This window comes from Lithobates pipiens, unplaced genomic scaffold (genome assembly GCF_037356315.1).
Source record: "Lithobates pipiens isolate NorthernLeopardFrog02 unplaced genomic scaffold, aLitPip1_a1.2 Scaffold_12, whole genome shotgun sequence".
Classification (NCBI taxonomy): domain Eukaryota; kingdom Metazoa; phylum Chordata; class Amphibia; order Anura; family Ranidae; genus Lithobates; species Lithobates pipiens.
Genome location: NW_027507707.1, coordinates 37,603 through 60,826, shown reverse-complemented (window position 1 = coordinate 60,826; position 23,224 = coordinate 37,603). Strand labels below are relative to the sequence as shown.

General features: G+C 46.4%; 1 protein-coding gene across 1 annotated transcript in view; it reads left to right on the top strand.

Moving 5' to 3' along the window:
• The window catches only part of LOC143973812 (rab11 family-interacting protein 1-like), a 61,657-nt gene that overhangs the window by 28,688 nt on the left and 9,745 nt on the right, over positions 1 to 23,224 (top strand). Inside the window, exons 2-4 of the mRNA XM_077474666.1 lie at positions 861 to 1,303; positions 4,630 to 5,323; positions 16,611 to 17,936. Of these exons, the coding sequence (XP_077330792.1) occupies positions 861 to 1,303; positions 4,630 to 5,323; positions 16,611 to 17,936 (2,463 nt within the window). The remainder of the gene's footprint in view (positions 1 to 860; positions 1,304 to 4,629; positions 5,324 to 16,610; positions 17,937 to 23,224) is intronic.

Here is a 23,224-nt window from a genome sequence, read left to right as displayed (position 1 = left end):
AAGCCCCAATCCTTTTCTGGGGTCACCCGGCGGCGCTCCTGGCTCCTCTTCGGAGAGTGCCCCCACGCAGAGCTGATTTCTGTGCGGGTGCACTTGCGTCCATTGACACAGCAGGCCTCTGCCCCGGCTCCCTTGTCACTGGATTTGATCGCAGCGGGAGCCTGAACGATCGGGCTCGGGTAAGAAAAGGGGGAGGGGGGGGCTCTGGGGGACAGCTTCAGCACAGGTTTTTCACCTTGATGCATTAAGGTGAAAAGCCCTAAAACTTTACTACTCCTTTTTTAAAGGCTATAAGAAGTTATACTTGCCTGCTCTGTGTAATGGTTTTGCACAGAGCAGCCCCAAAACGCCTCTTCTTGGGTCCTCCTTCCTCCTACCAAGTGCCCTTAGATCAAGCCGCTTGCTATGGGGGCAATGGTACACGCTCATTCCAAGCCCCGCTCTGTCCACAAGACAGTGTGACTTGGCCTCACCTTTTCTCTCCTCATTGGCTCGCTGGCTGATTGACACTTCCAATATCTCCATAGAGGATATGCAACTTGTTGGTCCCCTTGTGATGGCAAAGTGAAAAAAGTTGTGTAAAGGAAATAAAGAAAATTAATGTTCGTGTTTTTTCATGCAAATATGCATTTGATAAATAGCTGTGCAGATATTGTGTGATATAAAAAAAATTGCAACTACCACCATTTTATTCTCCAGGGTCTCTGCTTTTAGAAAATTTATAAATCTGTGGGGTTCTCTATAATTTATAAAAAAAAAGATGACTTTACTGTGCAATAAGATAAAGTGGTTAAAGTAGTTTATCTTTTGATCACCATGTGATTGCCTTCCCTTACCTTCATTCCTTCTCTTCCCCCTAGATGGTATCCCTTGAAATCGAAGCCGGGGAAGAAAGAAAAGGATCGTGGTCAGGTAGAGGTGGAGGTCCAGTTCATGAGGAATAACATGACGGCCAGTATGTTTGACCTCTCCATGAAGGAGAAATCCCGCTCGCCCTTCGGCAAGCTGAAGGACAAGATAAAAGGAAAGCGGCAGGACGGTTTACCCGACACGGCTTCCGCCATTGTCCCCAGCATGAATCAGTACAGCGATGAGAGCGACTCGGAGATGCCCGAGGTGGAGAAGAAGAAATCCAAGCTGAAGACTTTGTTCTCCTCCAAGCCGGGACTGAAGAAGAACTCCTTGTCTCAGTCCATGTCTGTCCTTCCAACACTTCCACCATCCCCCTCCCAGAGAACGGTACTGAAGCCTGGCGACTTCTCCTCTGACTTCAACAGAGCTTCCGGATCCCCCGTGTCGGAGAGTGAGTACTTTGTGTATATTGATGATGACCGCATGTAGTTTAATGCCTGATGATCCGTTGGGTATCCATAGAGGAAAATTTCAGTAAAAAAATGGTGTTTGTAACAGATTGTACCTTCTTTATTATAGCTTTACCTTTGACTGTCCTGTCTGAGTCTAAAGCCGGCCATAAACTGCTCAAATCTTGGCTGGTTCAGCAGGGACCAGCTGAGATTCGAACAATGTATGGGGCAGGCTATATAGCTCCACAAGAGGCCTTCCCCCATCCCCCAATGTGCTAATGGGAAATTGAGCAATTTTTCTTGCAACCCTTGGTTGCATCTTACTACTAGAGTTTTTGTGCCAGGCTTGCCATGTAACCCCTTCAATACCGGACACTCGCCGCCTTCTTGCCCAGGCCAGTTTTCAGCTTTCGCCAGTTTGATTCACAAGTCCACCGTCATACAACACTCTACCCATATGACGTTTTTTTTTTTTTTTTTTTTTTCCGTTGTATTCACCAATGGAGTTGTTCGTGCTAAACGGAAAAAAATATATATATTTTTGTTATAAAATTATGTTAAGTAATTTTTTGGCTGCGGTGATGGGGCTGCATTTAGTGTAAAAGTACTGCCAGCCTTGCCGGGTATCGGCTGCCATTTCCTCACACACAATGTGGGAGGAAAGGACTACAAGTCTGTTTAAATCTGACCAGTTGTGATTGGATGATAAAGAATGCAATGAGCAAGGCTTATCTCCAATGTAAAAATGCATATAAAAGCAAAGGAGAAGGCCTTCAAAAAATACAAAGTTGAGGGATCATCATTAGCATTCAGACTTTATAAAGAATGCAACAAGAAATGTAAGATTACATAGCGGAGGAGAGCAAAAAAAATCCCAAGAAATTCTTTAAGTATGTAAACCGTGAAAAAGGACAGACCATATTGGCCCCATAAAGAATGAGGAAGGACATCTGGTTACAAAGGATGGGGAGATGGCGAAGGTATTGAATTTATTCTTCTCCGTCTTCACGAGGGAATCGGGGTGGGTTGAGTAACCAAAACTGTAGTGTCATAGGACATCATAGGAAGCACCTCCATGGTTAACAGGACAGAATTAAAATGAGACTTGGGAACTTAACATTAATAAATCACCAGGACCAGATGGCTTGCACCCGAGGGTACTTGGGGAACTCAGTCAAGTAATTGCCATACCATTGTTCCTAATTTTGTACTGACAGTCTACTGTCACCAATATTTAAAAAGGCCCAAAATACATCCCTGGGAATTAGACCAGTTAGCCTAACATCAATAGTATGTAAACTCTTGGAGGGGATAAGGGACTATATACAAGATTTTACTAATGAGAACGGAATCCTTAGCAGTAATCGGCATTCATGAAGAATCGTTCTTGCCCAACCAATCTATTAACCTTCTATGAGGTGAGTTGCCATCTAGATAAAGGAAGACCCGTAGATGTGGTGTATCTAGATAAAGGAAGGTCTCTAGACATGGTGTATCTGGATAAAGGAAGGCCCGTAGATGTGGTGTATCTAGATAAAGGAAGGCCCGTAGACGTGGTGTATCTAGATAAAGGAAGGCCCGTAGATGTGGTGTATCTGGATAAAGGAAGGCCCGTAGACGTGGTGTATCTAGATAAAGGAAGGCCCGTAGACGTGGTGTATCTGGATAAAGGAAGGTCCGTAGACGTGGTGTATCTAGATAAAGGAAGGCCCGTAGACGTGGTGTATCTAGATAAAGGAAGGCCCGTAGACGTGGTGTATGTAGATAAAGGAAGGCCCGTAGACGTGGTGTATGTAGATAAAGGAAGGCCCGTAGACGTGGTGTATCTAGATAAAGGAAGGCCCGTAGACGTGGTGTATCTAGATAAAGGAAGGCCCGTAGACGTGGTGTATCTAGATAAAGGAAGGCCCGTAGACGTGGTGTATCTAGATAAAGGAAGGCCCGTAGACGTGGTGTATCTAGATAAAGGAAGGCCCGTAGACGTGGTGTATCTAGATAAAGGAAGGCCCGTAGACGTGGTGTATCTGGATTTTGCAAAAGCATTTGCCAAGTTCCCCATCAACGTTTACTGTACAAAATAAGGTCCGTTGGCATGGACCATAGGGTGAGTACATGGATTGAAAACTGGCTACAAGGGCGAGTTCAGAGGGTGGTGATAAATGGGGAGTACTCAGTATGGTCAGGGGTGGGTATTGGGCTCCCACAGGGTTCTGTGCTGGGACCAATTCTTTTTGTTCATAAATGACCCGGAGGATGGGGTAAACAGTTCAATCTCTGTATTTGCGGATGATACTAAGCTAAGCAGGGCAACAACTTCTCCACAGGATGTGGAAACCTTGCAAAAAGATCTGAACAAATGAATGGGGGAGGGGCAACTATATGACAAATGAGGTTCAATGTAGAAAAATGTAAAATGTATTTGGGTGGCAAAAATCTGAATGCGATCTATAGACTAGGGGGAGAACCTCTGGGGGGATCTAGGATGGAGGAGGACCTGGGGGTCCTAGTAGATAGGCTCAGCAATGCCAAGCTGCTGCTAACAAAGCAAACAGAATATTGGCATTAAAAAGGGATCAACTCCAGAGATAAAGGATAATTCTCCCCTCTGCAAGACTCTGGTCCGGCCGCACCTGGAGTATACTGTCCAGTTCTGGGCACCAGTCCTCAGGAAGGATGTACTGGAAATGGAGCGACTACAAAGAAGGGCAACAAAGCTAATAAAGGGTCTGGAGGATATTAGTTATGAGGAAAGGTTGTGAGCTCTGAACTTATTCTCTCTGGAGAAGACATGTCTGAGAGGGGATTGGTGACCCCCCAATATATAAATACCGGACTGGTGACCCCCCAATATATAAATACCGGACTGGTGACCCCCCAATATATAAATACCGGACTGGTGACCCCCCAATATATAAATACCGGACTGGTGACCCCCCCATTATATAAATACCGGACTGGTGACCCCACAATAAGGAGAAAACTTTTTTGCAGAAGGGAGTTTAACAAGACTCGTGGCCACTCATTAAAATTAGAAAAAGAGGTTTAACCTTAAACTACGTAGAGGGTTCTTTACTGTAAGAGTGGTGAGGATGTGGAATTCCCTTCCACAGGCGGTGGTCTCAGCGGAGGGCATTGATAGTTTCAAGAAACTATTAGATGAACAGCTGAATGACAAAAGTACATGTATTCCTGTGACCTGGAAGAGTAGTATTACCAAAAAGAGCTGTAGAGATCCAAGAAATTGATCTGAGAAATGGGAGAGATCAGAAAGTTTAATTTTAAAAGTCTGTTCAGTTTTTCACAATTTTTTTTTCTACATTTTCAGGACGATTTCCTCACATTCCAATAATCGCTCACAAAAGAACGGCTAGCGCCGACACCAAGCAGTGGAGTCAGGTCACATCCGGGAACAAGAAGGAAGGACTGTCTCTATTCAGCGGCTTGAAATCCAAGAATGACCCGATCACTCGATCCAACCTGTGCATCAATGGAAATCACGTGTACATGGAGGAGTCCGAACCCAAAAGTGACAGTTCCAAGGACAGTTCTGTCACCAACTCCCCACAGATCTCCCGGAAAAGTCCTCTTTATGCTTCAGCTGAGAACCTGGACTTCAAACTATCCAAGGAGACTGTAAATCCACCCAGTGGTAATGAGAAGGGGATGACCTCTTCCACATCAAATTCTTCCCTCAAGTCTTCAGAACAACCAGCGATGCAAACCCCACAGGCCGAGGAGCCCAGAGCAAAAACTCCTCCGCTGTCCTTCGATGTCCCAAAAGAGGAAAAGAAGGAAAATAAAAAACAGGAAAACAAGAAGTCTTCCTTGTTGTCGTTGGTTACCGGGAGAAAGGAAACCCCCAAACCAGCAGAGAATGAGCAGCCTGCGAAGAGAGAAGCACCCAAACCACCCGCAGAAGAGACCGGCAAGAAGAGCTCACTGAACCCCTTCCAGGAGGATCTGGTGGAGAAGAAACCCGAACTTCTCCCTAGTGCTAAAACCTCCGCCGTCAAACCCAGGTGTGTACAACTTATGTTCATGCATGTAAATAGGCAAATGCGTTCAAGGAAATTAGCTTGCAGTTGCTGTAAACTATAGTTTTGTCTAGCTCGGGTGCTTTTGCTCTCGTGCTTTTGCTCTCGTGCTCTCGTGCTCTCGTGCTCTCGTGCTCTCGTGCTTTTGCTCTCGTGCTCTCGTGCTCTCGTGCTCTCGTGCTCTCGTGCTCTCGTGCTCTCGTGCCTCGTGCTCTCGTGCTCTCGTGCTCTCGCTCTCGTGCTCTCGCTCTCGTGCTCTCGCTCTCGTGCTCTCGTGCTCTCGCTCTCGTGCTCTTGTGCTTTTGCTCTCGTGCTGTGGCAGGAACATATACTTGCTCTGTTTGCATGGTGGTTCTTTGTGTTTTTCTAGCAGAACCACTGTTGAAGTGAGGCTCGGTTGCACGCATTGTCTGCTAAAGAGCAGCGTATTTCTCTGTGGGTCGGAAACGCTCGCAATTTTGCAAGCGTTTCCAAACACGCAGCAATTTGGGCTGAACCCAAAACTGGATAAAGTGGGGGGAATTCTATGGCTATTAAAGTGGAAGTAAACTTCCATCAATTGTACCTAAAGTATAGACTATTATTATTAGCCTTACCTATAGGTGCTGTAAACATCTCCTAAACGTGCGCCATTGCAGCGATGTCATGCGCCTCCAGCCAGTCAGTCACGGACCTGGAAGCAAGGTCGGTGAAGATGGATGTGGCCTCCAGCGGTGACGACGAGGCCTTCGTTTGCAGGGAAGTTTCACATAATGTGCTAGTATGTGATGCATGCTAGCACATTATGCCTTTACTTTGCAGTTCAGAGGGGAAAAGGCAGCAGTTTACTTCCTCTTTAAGGTTAATTTTAAACTGATGAGCTGGCTTTTAAGGCGTGGCCTATGGATAAATTGGGATTGTATTAGAATATAATGTATTATATTGAAAATGTATCGTTTATTATTTTTTATTCTTGCATTACTATTATACATTTGCCAGTAAAGCAAAACATTTTAGAGGCATTCAGTAGTATATGTGCTTCAAAATTTAACTTTGTGTATATATTTTATCAACTTGTTTTTTTTAAATATAGGTTTAATAAAAATATAAAACTACCATATTTTTATTCTATAGGTTCTCTTTTCTGAAAATGGCTTTTTTTGGGGGGGGGGGGGGGGGGGGGGGAGTTGATCTTCATACACCTGCACCCATGCAGCCAATACATCCAAATGATTGTGAATGGAGAGTGCTTGTATGGGGATGGATAGAACACCCGTGTATCCCGTGTTTTGCAGCACAGCCTTGACATGGGTGTCAACCTGCGCATGAGGCCTTAAAGTGATTTTAAAGCCTCCTTTTTTAAAATGTAAATAAACCTGGTATACTTACCTGCTCTCTTTAATGGTTTTGCACAGAACAGCTCTGATCCTCCTTTTCTGGGGTCCCCCACATCCCACATGCGTTCCTGGCTTCCCCCCCCCAATAGCAAGCTGTTTGCCTTGGGGGCACTCATGTGGGCTTGCTCTCCAGCCGCTCTGTGTGCCCACTGACAGTGCAGCTCGACCCCCTCGCTCTGCTCATTGGATGATTGACAGCAGCCGGAGCCAATGACTGAGCGAGTGCGGAGGAGAGCAGCAATGCTCCATCTTGGTTCCCCCTTTACATTGGGGGTCCCCATTGGATGCTGCCAGTGATCCTGGCTCCTCCACCCTGCTGAGTGCCCCCATAGAAAGCCGTTTGCTATTGGTGCCCTCCTGGGCTCGCTCCCAAGCTGCTCTATGTGCCCATTGACACAGTGCAGTCCCTGCTGGTCATCCTGGCTCCTCCACCCTGCTGAGTGCCCCCATAGAAAGCCGTTTGCTATTGGTGCCCTCCTGGGCTTGCTCCCAAGCTGCTCTGTGTGCCCATTGACATAGTGCAGTCCCTGCTGGTCATCTTGGCTCCCTCCACCCTGCTGAGTGCCCCCCATAGAAAGCTGCTTTCTCCCGAGCCTCGCTATTTGTCGATCGACACAGAGAGCGGGTGGACGGTCACATATATCAATTTCATTAATATGTGAAGTCTGCATATTGCTGGCGGCGTATTTGATGACATCACATTTTCTTAAAGATGAAAAACAAAGTACACACCTTGAAACGCACCGTGAAAGGCGACACGCATATTTATAGATTACCTTTCATTGGTTGCAGTTTTACACGTGGAAACTTCCTGTTGGGCCAAAAGGGGAAATGAGAATCTCTTTTTATTCTCGGAGTGTAAAGTTGGGTTGACGCTGATCTCTGTAAAGAGGCGACTTCATTCGATCTGTAAATGGCGATTGATATGGCTTCGATCTGCTTTTTCCTGGCTCGGATTTTGTATTGATCCCTGAATATGACAGGTGATGATCATGTGACCAATCCCGAGTTGGTGTTTGTTATTCTAGGGCTGTGGATGGCTATCGGATGTCTGTAACATTTGTATAACCACCTATCAGGCCTCTGTGTGCGCGGCGAGGAACGATCGGCGTGTTATCTCTCTCTCTCCGGGCCGTTTGGTATTCGCTGTTAATCATTTACATTGGTATGAAGTCTCTGGGCACAATTCCAGAGAACACACCCAGCTGATGTTTTCTGCTGCAGTGAGGAAGAAAAGACTTCTCTCTGCTGGTTTCTGTTAACCCTCTAATGTAACCCCCTCCCCCACCCCACCCCCGGGGCAGATCTCTTCAAGTTTAATCAGTTCAGCTGGTATCTTAGTGCTGAGAATTACCTGCTGATTGTGGAAGAATATGAAAACAATATTTGGCAATGGTTTGGTTATTTGGCTGTATATACAGAACATAAGGTGTGCCTCCCCACAGCGGCCGAGCCCGGCGTCTGACGTATTGCGTTTGCTCATCGACATCTCCTACTTCTGTGTTGGATATTTAAGAGAAGTGCGTGTCTTGGTCGGAGGGGGGGGGGGGGGGTGATTGGAGAGAAAATCAACTCGCCTAGGTGAATGCAGCATCGATCGAACGTTGCAGCTGTCCCCTGCCGTCTCTTAAGTCTCCATTCACACCTGAGCGTCGCAACTTTTTCTGGCATTTTTTTAACCACTTCAATACCGGGCATTTTCACCCCCTTCCTGCCCATGCCAATTTTCAGCTTTCGTTGCTGTCGCACTTTGAATGACAATTGCGCGGTCATAAATCACTGTACTCATAGGACATTTTGATAATTTTCTTTCCCACAAATAGAGCTTTCTTTTGGTATTTGATCACCCCTGCGGTTTTTATTTTTATGCTTTAACCACTTAAAGCGGGATTCCACCCTAAAGTGGAACCTCCGCTGATCGGAACCCTCCCCCCCCCCCTCCAGTGTCACAATTGACACCTTTCAGGGGGGAGGGGGGTGGAGATACCTGTCAAAGTCAGGTATTTTCACCCACTTCCGGGCATAGACTCCCACGGGAGTCTACGCCATTTCCTGCCCTGCCGCGCTGTCTGCTGGGACACACACGGGTCCCAGTGACAGCGCGGAGATTTCCTATTGCGCGGCTCGCGCATGCGCAGTAGGGAACCGGGAAGTGAAGCCGATTCCCTTCACTTCCTGATTCCCTCACCTAGAATGGCGGCGGCAGCAGCCGAGGCCCGAGCGGTCGATCGGCCTCGGCTGCCGGCATCGCTGGAACCCGGGACAGGTGAGTGTCCATTTATTAAAAGTCGTCAGCTGCAGCATTTATAGCTGCTGGCTTTTAATATTTTTTTTTTTTTTGGGCGGAATCCCTCTTTAAGGACCAGGCCTCTTTTTCAGACTTGGTGTTTACATGTTTAAAACAGGTTTTTTTTTTTTTTGCTAGAAAATTACTTAGAACCCCCAAACATTTTATGTTTTTTTCTAACACCCTCCTAGAGAATAAAATGGCGGTAATTGAAATACTTTTTTTCACACCGTATTTGCACAGCGGTCTTACAAGCGCACTTTTTTTTTGGAAAAAAATCACTTTTTTGAATAAAAAATAAAACAGTAAAATTAGCCCAATTTTTTTTTTTATATTGTGAAAGATAATGGTACGCCGAGTAAATTGATACCCAACATGTCACGCTTCAAAATTGCACCCGCTCGTGGAATGGCGTCAAACTTTTAGCCTCAAAAATCTCCATAAGCGACATTTAAAAAAATTCTACAGGTTGCATTTTTTGCGTTACAGAGGAGGTCTGGGGCTAGAATTATTGCTCTCGCTCTACCGATCGCGGTGATACCTCACATGTGTGGTTTGACCACCGTTTTCATATGCGGGCGCTACTCACGTATGCGCTCGCTTCTGTGCGCAAGCTCATTGTGACGGGGTGTTTTTAAAAAACTTTTTTTTTCTTATTTATTTTAATTGATTTTATTTATTTTTACACTGTTTTTTAAAAAAAAATGGATCACTTTTATTCCTATTACAAGGAATGTAAACATCCCTTGATCCCTTGTAATAGAAAAAAGCATGACAGGTCCTCTTAAATATGAGATCTGGGGGGTCAAAAAGTCCTCAGATCTCATATTTGGGCTAAAATGCAACAAAAAAAAAGAAAAAAATGACATTTAAAAAAAATATACCTTTTAAGAGGTATGGGCGGAAGTGACGTTTTGACATCGCTTCCGCCCTCCTATGGTATAGAGACGAGTGGGGGGGCCATCTTAGCCTCACTTGTCTCTATGCCCAGCTAGGAAGAGGACCCGATCGCCTCCGCCGCTACCGACGGCTCCGTTACCGAGATATCCCTCTTCAAAAATAGGACGTACATCGGCGTGCGGCGGTCGGTAAGTGGTTAAACAAAGACTGGCATATTTTGAAAAAAAACAATTTATTTTTTGTTATAATAAATATCCCAATTTTAAAAAATTTCTTCCTCAGTTTAGGCCAATATGTATTCTACATATTTTTGGTGAAAAAAAAATCGCAATAAATGCATAGATTGGTTTGCGCAAAAGTTATAGCGTCTACAAAATTGGACATTTAAAAAAAAAAAAAAAAAAAAAAAAATTTACTAGTAACGGTGGTCTGTAATTTTTGTCAGGACTGCAATATTGCGGCGGACAAATTGGACCGTTTTAACACGTTTTTGGGACCATTGACAATTCTACAGCGAGCTATAAAATGCACTGATTACTGTGTAAATGTCACTGGCAGGGAAGGGGTTAACACCAGGGGGGCGATCAAGGGGTTAAAGGTGACCTAGGCAGTGATTCTAACTGTAGGGAGAGGGGACTGACTGGAGGAGACCGGTGTTCCTACATACTAGGAACACATGATTGGTCGCCTCTCCCCTGACAGGACGTGGGGGACTGTGTTTACACACAGATCCCACGTCCCTGCTCTGTGACCGGCAATCGCGGGTGCCCGGCAGACAATCACGGCAGGCAGGCATCGCAGCCGCCAGGCACGCGCATAGTCTCCCAAGTGACACGATCGCGGCTGCCTGGCAGACATCGCAGGCACGCGTATCGGGTCCCGAGTGATGCAATTGCGGGTGCCTGGCAGACATCGCAGCCCCCCAGGCACACGCATCAGCTCCCGAGTGACGAGGGAAGCCGAGGACGTCATGTTGGCGGCTAGGGCTGGGGGGGGGAAAAATCGATCTGATTCGAGTTAAGAGGTCAAATCGATTTCAAATTTTCAGCAAATTTATTTTTTTTTAGCATTTTTTTTTCCTTCCAACAGGACCGGCGCTGACACCGCGGCGGCCCTGAGGAGCTGCGGGCAAGAGTTTTTAGGTGAGGCTGCAGCTTCGGCCTAGTCTGCACGGCCAGACGCCTTTAGACTAGGCCGAAGCCGCGGCCTCACCTAAAAACTATTACCCGCAGCTCCTCAGGACCGGCGCGATGGCCATCAAAAAAAAATAAATTTGGAATTCGTGAATCAAGTTTTTTTTTAAAAGATCAGATTTTTTATTTTTTTTGTAGAAAATCACCCAGCTCTAATGATGGCCGCCCAGGATGAGAGGCACCTTGCGGCCGTCATTTGACTAAACGCGGGATGGGAAGAGGTTAAAGTGTTCACCTTTACAGAAAAATCTGTTAGGTGAACTTACACAGGACACCCTCCTCCTAACGGGGTATGTTCTGGACATTCAGCTCAGCGGATTTCTAAGCCCCGGGGCTTAGAACGGGAGATTGCTGTGGTCCGGGGGAGGGCGGGGGGGGGTCCTGTGCAAGCTCACCTTATAGATTTGTCTGTAAAGGTGAACTTGCACTTTAAAGCGGTTTTGTACAGAAAATTGCAAGTTCATCTGATTCAAATGGCTTTGGAACATAGATGCAGTTATGACCATTGAAATAAAATAATATGCAGTATTTACCTTTTTATTTTTAATATTTATGCCGACTTGCGGGCTCTCCTCCCGTGGGAGTAGGCGTGTTTATCGGCTTCGCAATGGTCCCTGGGAACTTTTTTTAGCTATTTCCCAGGAATCCGTGGGGGACACAGTCATGCCGAAATCTCGTGAGATTTCGGAAGGAGGACGCCGGTCACGTGACGAGGGAGTGTCCGAAATTGCCATTTTGAAAGTGGACAAGCAGCTCTATCTGCCATTACCACTATAGCACACGAGGCAAGAGGAAGGAAAACAAAGAGGACACTCAATGAGCATGTGCGAGATGGAGCGGTGGATGCTGGGAGCTCAGCGTCGTCGCATCCAGGAAGTAAATGCCTGTGGGCTTCAAACGCCCACAGTGAAAATGGAAACCGCCGGACTGCTTTTTTTAAAAGTTTTCCTTAGCAGTGAAATCATCACGCCGGGGGTTAAAAAGACGCCAATCGTGACTGCAAAGACACCGTAGGAATCGCCCACCAGTGACACAGGTTAAAAAAAAAAAAACGGCAGCGGAATCCCGCTTTAAGCGTTTTAGCGTTTAAGAGTTTTATGGCTTCAGGTGATTTTTGTTTAACCACTTGCCGACCATGCGCACGACGATGTACGTCGACAGAATGGCACGGGCAGGCAAATGGGCGTACATGTACGTCCCTTTAAATTTGCCGCCCTGCCATCGGCGCGCTCCCGCGCTGGTCGGGACCCCCCGTGAGTCCGGTCGTGGGACCCGCGGACTCGATGGCTGCGGGCATCCCTGCGATCGTCTCACGGAGCGGCCGAATGGAGAAGTGCCGTTGTAAACAACATTTCTCCATTCTGCCTAGCAACTAGTGACGCTGATCTCTGCTCCATGTGATTGGAGCAGAGATCAGTGTTCACTAAATGAAAGCACAACCCCCCCCCCACAGTTAGTAACACACCCCTAGGAACACTTAACCCCTACACTGCCACCCACTGGTTAACCCCTTCACTGCCAGGGTCATTTACACAGGAATCACTGCATTTATATAGCAGTGATTACTGTATAAATGACGGTCCCAAAAATGTCTGATGGGTCCCCCACAATGTCGCAGTCACAATAAAAATCGCTGATCGCCGCCATTACTAGTAAAAAAAAAATAATAAAAAATTATTAATAAAAATGCTATAAAACTATCCCTATTTTGTAAACGCTTTAACTTTTGCGCAAACCAATCAATAATCGCTTATTGCGATTTTTTTTTTACCAAAAATATGTAGAATACGTATCAGCCTAAACTGAGGGGAAAAAAAGTTTTTTTTTTTATATATTTTTGGGGGATATTATAACAAAAAGTAAAAAATAATGCGTTTTTATTCAAAATTGTCGCTCTATTTTTGTTTATAGCGCAAAAAATAAAAACCGCAGGGGTGATCAAATACCACCAAAAGAAAGCTCTATTTGTGGGGAAAAAAGGACGTCAATTTTGTTTGGGAGCCACATCGCACGACCGCGCAATTGTCAGTTAAAGCGAAGCAGCGCCGAATCGCAAAAAGTGGTCTGGTCCTTTGACCAGCAAATTGGTCCGGGGCTGAAAGTGGTTAATCAATAGAAAGCACTAGGGGGAGGAAATTGGGGGGCGGAGAGCTGCTGTTTGAGCAGAAAACAAATACATTTATGAAGAAAATGACAAAATGCCAAATCAGGCGTTTCTATTGACGTCTATGGGGCTGAAAACGCGTATAATCTGCCAAAAAGAAGCTTGCGTACTCATTTTGCGCTTCAGGCGTTTTTTGTTTCAGGCGACAGAACGCTCAGATGTGAACGTGAATGGGGATTTGGCTTGTTGAGTGTGTTTTGCGCTCAGGTTGCGATTGGGGCCTTAGACTGAGAGCCGAATGGTCAAAGACCTCTGATCGCTCGTTCCTCGGTGAGTAGAGAGCCGATGGCTCATGCAGCAGCTCTGTGTCTTTCCAGCGCTCACTGGAGGGCTGGGCGGGGGATGGGCATGCTGGTCAGGCATCTGGACAAAGTCGGGAGTCTGGACTGGCTGAATACGGGTCACAGGAGTGCAGAACTAATTTCACTCCTGTGACCTGGAGGAGGAGGAGGGCCGAAAGCTATGGCCATACTCCCAACGGAGATGCTAATTTGTAGAAAACTTTTTGTTTTTCCTATGCAGTTCTATCCTAGCTCATATTTTTCACGCTGATTGCAACCCTTAACTGGCATGTCAAAAATAACCATGGGGGTGCAACACGAGCAAAATGCACCACTGCTCTAAAATAACCAATGTGGGCAGATTCTGCTCCTAAACAAGCAGGTGCTAGCTCCTTTGTGTGGCTTTTGTTTTTTGGGACTGCTCCCTATTCTATGGCATGCCTCAGACGCTGTGCAGAGAGCAGTACAGTGGGGGCTGCATGCTCCGGATTCCTCGGCCCTGAAACCGGTCCATCTGTTCCAATGCAACGTTATCGATTTTTCTATAACATGTTCTGGGCTGAGAAGCCAACAGAGGACGCTGCAATAGCCAACCGGAAACCCCAAAAATCAGTTAACATGCGTATTTGCCAGCAGACCATGGATCTTCAACTAATGTTCAAAAATTATATTCCGTGTAATCGCTTAAAGTGGTTGTAAACCCTTACAAACCACTTTGACCTACAGGTGAGCCTAGATTAAGGCTTTACCTGTAGGTCCAAGAAATATCTCCTAAACCTACACGGTTTAGGAGATATTTACCTGAAGACAGCGTGCACCGTAGACAGCGGCACGCAGGCGCACTGGGCAGGCCGCAGATCACTGCGATATGCCGCGAGTGTCGGCTCCCGTGCACATTCGTGGGAGTGATGTCAGCGAATCACAGCGCCGGAGCCGCGAGACCCTGAAGTCGCTCTGGGATCCATGGTAGCGGCGAAGAGGAAGACTGAGGACCGCTTTGGGGGGCTTCGTTCTCAGGTAAGTTATTCATAATGAGCTAGTATGCTATGCATACTAGCTCATTATGCCTTTGCCTTGCGGGGTGTGTATTTTTTTTCCCTTTACTTCCTCTTTAACACCATGACCTCCTCCTCTTCCTTTTTTTTTTTTTTTTTTTTTTTTTTGTTACAGCAGAAGCAAGATCATAGCTTCATGCTCCTCCAAACAGCCCAGTGGCTTCTGAATCCTACATTCATTTTTACACCCCGATTTAATTCACTTGTACCCCATCATAAAGAACTGCTACCCTTTGGATATCTACCCTTTGACAGGTATCCTGTTCCCACTTCCGAGAATCTGGCCGTGGCCCATGACATGACCCCGGGGCTCCCTCCTCCTCCTCCTCCTGTTGCCGGGGTCAGTAGCAGAGAGGAGCGGGGGCCTCGAGCATGGGCAGTAGGATTCCCTGCATGAAGCCGTTAAGGCTACACTACCGCGTTCCCTTACCTGCAATGACGGCGGCAGCACCCGACAGCTGATTGGAAACATCAGCTGCAGTGCTACACATCGTGGGACTCCAGGAAAGGTAAGTGTCCTATTAAGCCAGCAGCTGCAGTATGTATAGCTGCTGGCTTTTTTTTTTTTTGTATAATCTTTATTTTATTTTCCTAAAACATATCAAAACATACAGTGCACAATACAATCGATAATGTATCACTATCCTGAGTAATTGACCTTGTCAAGGAGATCTAACATTGTGTAGAACACCTAAGTAAAATCAAGGCAAAAGGGGGAAAACAGTCACCATATAACTGGATAAAACATTTGAGGGGGAAGGGGAAAGAAGGCCCTACCGACGCGGTTTACATCATGGGGGGGGGGGGGGGAGAGACCCCCTCCAGAGGCCTAACACAAGGCCCACACCCCCCAACAGCCGTCGGTACCCGTAATGGGGCAAAACACCCACGGCCCTCGGCAGGGTCCCGGTCGACGCCCCCCCGGAGTGGGGCCTAAAGCCTCCAGCATAACTCAGTCTGGGGGGTAGCATCCTCCGGAACCCAGCCTCAGCCCCCAGGGCACTGGTCAACCGTCAGAATGCCCAGGAGACAGCAGCCAAAGGTGTGGGCTCCGTAACAGGTCACAAAGGCCGTCACACCCCTAGGGGTAAGTCCCCCCCCAGGGCCCCGAGAATCTTAGAGGAAGGGAGGGTACAGGTCATCTCACTGCGATTAGGTCTGCATAAACGCCATGATCAGGTATGCACGTCACCATTCACTGGCCTCTTCAGCTTCAGTGAGGGCTCTGCTAGCTCCAACAGCGCAACATCCAGGCTAGATGACATAGGGCCCGTGTCGGCAGTATGCTGCAGCTGCTGGCTTTTAATTTTTTTTTGGGCGGAACACAGCTTTAAGGTGCAGAGCTGATTGAAAGGACACAACCCCCTGCACGGTCGATCACAGGCTGTGTGCTGGAGCTCCCTCTCGTGGTGTCAGGAGACTCCTGATGGTAGAGGAAGGAGGCAACAGACCGAAATGACACTTGGTGCTCTGGACCAAGACTAGTATGCGTCATAGAGAGATGCTTTGTTCATATTTCATGTCTGAGGTTTACAGCCGCTTTAACTAAAGTTAGGCAGGAGAAGAGGGTTTCATATTCTACAAATTGTACGCGATGGCAACCTCTATTGAAGGCTGAATTCATACTGTTGTGATGCATTGCTACATCTTTATTTTGAATGGGTTGTCGGCACCCAATTTTTTTTTTTTTTTGGCGGCACATTAAGTAATCACATCTGTGCATTTTTCTTTTAGCTTGGTGTGCCATTAAAATGCATGGGCGACGCCATGCAGTGATGTACATTGAAACCTTTTTTACTAGGATTTGCCAGTGTGAATGAGCCCTAAACATGGAGCTTGTAGAGATTAACTGTGTGATCGTGACTTCTAAATACTGCTTTATTGCTTTATTGTAGTTTTAAAAAATTCTTTATCTAAATGATATCTAAATTATATATAGAATTCTGTAGTCCTGTATATTGTGTATCTGCTAGGTAACTGACCTGCAGAATTTCTTTTTATTTTGTCCTTTTACAGACTGGACGTGTCTTCAGAGGCTGAAACCAAAGCCAGGCTTTCTTCTGAGTCTTTATCTGATAATTTTTTCGCTGCTTCTTTCTCTGGTGGGCAGATCACTTCTCCTCCTAATCCAACCAGCAGTGCTTATACTCCTCACTCCCTCAAAGGTGCGAAGACTGACGAGACCAACGAGGAATCTACGGGCTCCTCTGATAACGAGAAGCCTTCTCTGCCTTTGTTTTGGAGATCTGGCAACTCTTCAAACAAACCTCCAGAACCTAAAGAGGTCAATGTCGTCGCCCCGTTTGGTGAAAAAAGCAAAGGGAAGAAAACGTATGTCAAGTCCCTCCTTGAGCAGATTACGGGCAAGCCGACCAGTAAAGATGAAGAGAATGTTGTGGATGAAGATCTCGTGAAGGGTATATTTCCTGTACACCAGAGCTTATCTGTGGAAGAGGATCCCGAATTTCCAGAAAATAACCTTCGAACTCGAGGAGGGGGTGATGGTGCAAATCAAAATGAAGACGTGTCGGCTAAGATCGATCAAGCTATAATACCTGAAAAAAGTGAAGGCAAACCTAGTGCTGCTGTTAAAGATGTGCCAAAGCCGCCGCCAAGAGTGCAGCCTACGTCCAATAACGAAAAACCTGAAGAAAAGCAAGCGGTACCAAAACCGGCACCTCGAAGTGGAAAAGTAAATAAAGCTTCAGATTTGGAATCCGCTACTTTGAAACCAGATCCTAAGCCTATGGAGCGATCAATGCCTGAATCCATCATGGAACATTCTGCTCGTGCTGGGGCCACACCAGTTGATAGCCATATTAATGTGGGACCCATTGGAGCCAACCCAAAAATGGCCAGTCCGTTGATTGAAGAATATAATTATAGACTTTCCGTCATTCCAGAAAATCCAGAAGTGGCTTCTGATGATGAGCTGCTAGATGCTAAAGATCAACAATCTGGTATCAAAGCACAAAGAGAGGGTGGCTCTGCAAAACAGACCAGTGAAGAATCCTTGCATTCCTTGGAGGACTTCAAGGGGAAGCCCTCTGACGTTACAAATAGTGAAGTGAAAGCTGAAGTGGAGATAAGTGATTCGGCCCACCAACAGCCACCTGAAATTCCTGCTTCCAACACCTATCCTAGTTCTTCATCCAATTCCGTTTCTCTTCCAAATGACAAAACTACCCCTTCCAACACAGAATCCCCAGCAAACCCAACCACTGATGATTCTGATAAGGAAAGCACTGGCAAAAAGAAGCTGCTGCGGGCATGGGTTTCACCCTCTGAGACACATCCAATCCCTACAGTGCAGAACGGTGGAGCAGTGTCTTCCAGGCAAAGGTGAGATGACGGCCAAAGTAACCGTTTTCATTTCTTTACAATCAGTACACCTAGTATTATCGTAGATGTACAATAGCGTATAATCCCGGACGAGCCCCCAATTGTTTTTGCTTCAGTCTATTAAGGTCAAATTCAAAAATATCAAAGTCGAAGCTTAAAACCCCTGTAGTGTATAAATGAGTTTTACTCAACAGGATGCACAGACAACCGTAGGAAAAATTCACAGCATCGTCCTCCCCGGCATTTAGATCCACTTAAAGGGCCAGGAGGCGGCGTTGGGTAAGGGTTAAAGCTTCAGTCTCGCTGGAAAGGATTTCCCTACAGCTTAAGTAGCATCACTTTCCTCTAATGAAGGATGTCTCACATTGTGCAGGCAGCTGGATCCAGGAGAAGTCTTCATTACAAGGATCCCCCGTCCTCTTCCTGGCTCTGAACATCTAGCAACTGTAATAGCGGACAGCTTGAGGTAGTAAAGATGGTCTGAAAAGGATGCCCCCCCCCTCTTAAGACGTTCCTTTTTTTTTTTTTTTTAATAGAAGGGGCAAGTTCACGTCAGACCATCTTTTCTTCTGTTCCTCCTGAAGCTGTTAACCATGGTAGCTCCAGAAGCTCAGAGATGAAGAGGACGGGGCATCCCAGCCATGAAGATTTCAGGGCTCCAGCTGTCTGCACAAACACAAGACATCCTTCATTACAGGTCAGGTCTTGTAGCATTAAGTGATGCTACTAAAGTAGCAGTGAATTTCCATGGTTGCTGGAAAGGTAAAAAACATGCTTGCTGAAATTCTTGAGTCTCCCTTCCATGAAGTTCTTCACCATTAGGTATCTGATAGAATTCTCCTTTACATGGACCACGTTTTTGGGAGAGTCGACTTTCTTTGGGGCAAGGAGACAAATCTACTACTGCATTGAGGTCTCCAAAACAAAAATGACCAGTTTTGGAATACTCTAATGTGGTCTCTCATTTTACATTTTGCCCTCTTCCCATCACCGTTTGTCAGCCAAAAATTACTGGCAGAGTAAAAATCCCCATTCCTGATTAGAGATAAAATGGCCGGATTCAGAATACCTGTCCATTAATGAGCTCCTACTGGGGTCATACAAATGTTCAGGCGCATACCATCCTCCTCTAAAGGGTGATCTACATTTTCATTGGCCAGCAATATGGCTGTTTAAAGGGTTAGTTGACCTTTACCAGAAAAACTGCCTACACAGGTAAGTGGCTTCTGTAGAGAAAAAACAAACTGCAGCTTTCACAAGGTTGTTAAATGGCCTAAAACCTGCACCTATAGCAAAGGCATTATCCAACTGTGGTCAAAGCGGCACAGTTTATCATCAGGCACCCCTTACATACATATGGCAGCTTGTTGGAGGTGAACTAATGCTGGCCATACACTATACGAAAAATCGGCCGAAATTCGATCATATAGACGGCTTGTTTTGTTTTTTTGACTAGTTAATGGGCACAAAATCGATAATTGGAACGTTTTTGAGCCGAAAAAACAAAGGACAAGTTTGGAAATTTTCTGCCGAAATGATAAATTGAAAGGTTAATGTGTTTCCCGTCTGAACTGTTTACACTGGGTATATGTAAAAAAACAAACACAATGCAATCTATGTCCACTGAACGATTGATCGGTCATTACTTGATGGCACTATTATAGTTTGCACTCACGGCCGAATGTTCGTTTTTTGAAAATGGGTTTGGACGATTTTTTCATAGTGTATGGCCAGCATAACCCTTTAAGTGTTGGCAGGACTTTGTGAGCAAAACTGAATGACCTGGTCAGTGCAGAGATCAGTTATCTCCGATTCTCCTGTATTGTGAAGGGTGCATTCTCCCTATAGGAGCTCTCCGCCTTTTCCTCCTGTATTATCAAGAACGTATCGCCTCCTTTTGTCGGAGACCTCCTTTCCTTTCCCTCTTCCCCCCTTTCCCTCTTTCCCTCTTTCCCTCTTTCCCTCTTCCCCCTTTCCCTCTTCCCCCCCCTTTCCCTCTTCTCCCCTCCTCCTCTCCCCTTTTTTCCCCTCCTCCTCTCCCCTTTTTTCCCCTCCTCCTCTCCCCTTTTTTCCCCTCCTCCTCCTCTCCCCTTTTTCTCCTCCTCTCCCCTTTTTTCTCCTCCTCTCCCCTTTTTTCCCCTCCTCCTCCTCTCCCCTTTCCCCCCCCCCTCCTCTCCCCCTCCTCCTCCTTTCCCCCCCCTCCTCTCCCCCCTCCTCTACCCTTTCCCCCTCCTCTCCTTTTTTCCCCCCCCCTCCTCTCCCCCCTCCTCTCCTTTTTCCCCCCCCCTCCTCTCCCCTTTTTTCCCCCCCTCCTCTCCCCTTTTTTCCCCCCCCCTCCTCTCCCCTTTCCCCCCCCCCCTCCTCTCCCCTTTCCCCCCCCCTCCTCTCCCCTTTCCCCCCCCCCCTCCTCTCCCTTCTCCCACCATGTTAATGAATTCTGTAAGTTGAATCACATGGCTGTCATTGTTACTGATGTTGAATAAATCTTTTGGTGTCGCTTTCATCACCTAATCGCTACAATAAATTTTTAGTAATTTCCTTTAATTTATACCTGGAATCCTATTTAATCTCCTGGTAAAGGAGTCCAATAATGAGCATGAGGTGTGAATGTGATTAATAACTGGAAGTTGTTCACAATAACCCGTCTTCATCTTGAATAATCAAAGATCGAGTTGCTATTACCTGTATGAAGATGCACAGGTGTTCCTGCATGCCTTGGAGGTAGTCTTTTATATGGGTTGGGTGGCAGTGAGTACATGAACACAGCCGCTGCTCCCTGATTTGACATCTGTGCGGGTGCCCGGCCTCCAACGCACACTTGTCCGTCTGTGGCCATTCACCTGCATGGATATCAAGTTTGAAGTTCTGACATGAATGGGATTTCCATTCATAAAAGTGAATCTCCACGGAGGGAAACGTGTCCTTCACCCGGTGTGTGCCGTGGTACCCCACCTGTGTGAGGCCTAAAAGGTGGACTTGGCAGTGAGTTGGTTTCAGGAACCTTCCCAGACCCCCACGGCTCCACTCCAGACTTTCTCCTTTCAGGCCACACAGATGATCCAGCTGCTGGTTATCTCAGCCACTCTCCACTCTGTCCAAAGTAGATATAAGCCGCACTCCAAAGCCTGGTCTTCTTTTTATAGTTTGTCATAAGATGAAAACTTCATATGTTGATGCCTCCACCGTAAGCCGCCTTCCTTCACGCGTTTCACACCTGCTGACTTGCTCACAAAGATAAACTTTCCCTGTCCTTGTAAACAAACTAGTGGTGGTGAAACATGTCAAGGAAGGTGGTTTTGGGTGCAGACACATTTGTAGTTAATCTTTTTAACAAATCAATGTAGAAAAATGTGCCAAATTTGGAGTGCAGCTTATAAAGGGGGGGGGGGGGGGGGTGTACCTATTGGCTCTCCTGCAGAGTGTAAGTTTGCCCAATGGCCGAGAAAGGGTTAGAACCACTGCAAAGTGCTGCTGCAGTGCTGCTTTGCCGGTGGTATAGCCACGCTGCCCCATTCATTTCAATGGGCAGGAGCGGTGAAGTATACACACCACTCCTTACCCACACCAAAGATGCTGCTAGCAGGACTTTTTTTAGCGTCCTGCCAACGCACCTCTCCAGTGTTAAAGCCCTCGGGGCTCACACAGGAGTGTGAGGAGCGGCTCTTTGAGGGCACTTTGCGGGCGCTATTTTAGTGCTGTAGCACCTCCAAAGCGCCCCAGTGTGAAAGGGGTCTTATGGAAACAACCCTGGGACGGGGTACAGATCCCCTGCCTGTATGCATTTCAAGGTTGGTCTCCTTTTTGATTTGAATTCAATTTTATTTATTTTTTTTCTTCCCTTTGTGCTGTGCAGCGTTGCTGAACTGGAAATATTGCTGGAAAGCGGTTTTAGGCTCCAGTATAATCCAGTAGCAGTAGGCTCCAGTATAGACTGGTAGAGGCAGTGTAAACATCTTTGTACTCAGTGATTGGCACTGCCCGCAACCTCCATGCCTCCAGGACTTGGCTTGAGTAAACATTGCGGGGACATTCTGTGCCGGCGACACGCGGGTGTGAATGGATGACTGCCGAGTAAATGTTCGTTTTTACGGTTTCCAGTTTATTTTTAAATTGCTGTTTTAATTTAGTAATTTTAAACCTGAACTTCTCATTCTGCATTTCATTACTTCTGTTTCTAATTTGTCTATAAAAGTCGAGTTCTGCCAGTCACATTATGATGGGTGTCTGTGCAGAAAGTGTTCATTTTTAATCTATAAAATGTATTCATATTCCTTTATTGGAGGAGAATCCTAAAAATCAACATGTGTGGCTGTACCTACATCATTGGCGGTTTCCATAAATCCAGAATGGGAATACATTTTAGACATCATGTCATTCTGATTATTTTGTATGTCAGAGATCGTACAAACCAGCAACATTTGTCAGGCTTATTGAGGGTATGATATACAAGGTGCACAGCGACTGTCTGACACTTCATTAGTGTGGAGGGGACAGAACAAAGGGCAAGCCTGAGGGCCTGTTGCTCTGGGCCTGTTGCTCTGGGCCGTTGCTCTGGGCCCGTTGCTCTGGGCCGTTGCTCTGGGCCCTTGCTCTGGGCCCGTTGCTCTGGGCCCGTGGCTCTTCACTAATGAAGTCCTGTTCACATGACTTCAGAAGCCAATGATGTATAGTAGAGAACAAATATTTACCTTCTGAGTTGCTAATTTAACTTCCTTTGCAGTCATACGATTGGCTGGCTGTATAAACCTGTCTTATTCACGTGGACTTAATTTTCATGCATTCTTCCTGTCTCATTCAGTTATGTTCTCCTACAAATTTATGCATGGTGACTGCTAAACGAAAGTGGTAACCGTCCCTGTTTGTTATCTAAATTTATATAATATATTTGCAGGCACACGTGCCAGCTAGCCAGCAAAAAAAGGTAGTCTTAACAACTTGCATTAAAAAAATAGATGATTTAATTGCACAACATTTGCAAATCTATAATAGTTGATAAAATTTGAGCTAGCACTAGGGAAAGAGCGTGCGCGAGAGCTGGGGGGGGGGGGGGAGAAGAGGAGTGGCAGACGGGCCGAGGGCTAGGGGGGTGGCAGACGGGCCGAGGGCTAGGGGGGTGGCAGACGGGCCGAGGGCTAGGGGGGTGGCAAGAGGGAGGGAGAGGGCAATAGAGAAGCCGCATTGCCTCAAGACCCCCTCTCTGTATAGTGTGGTCCTTACCCTTAGTCTGGGAGCCATTTTGGCACATGCATAGCAATGGATACATTAGGTGCAGTTATGCCTGGAGGGAG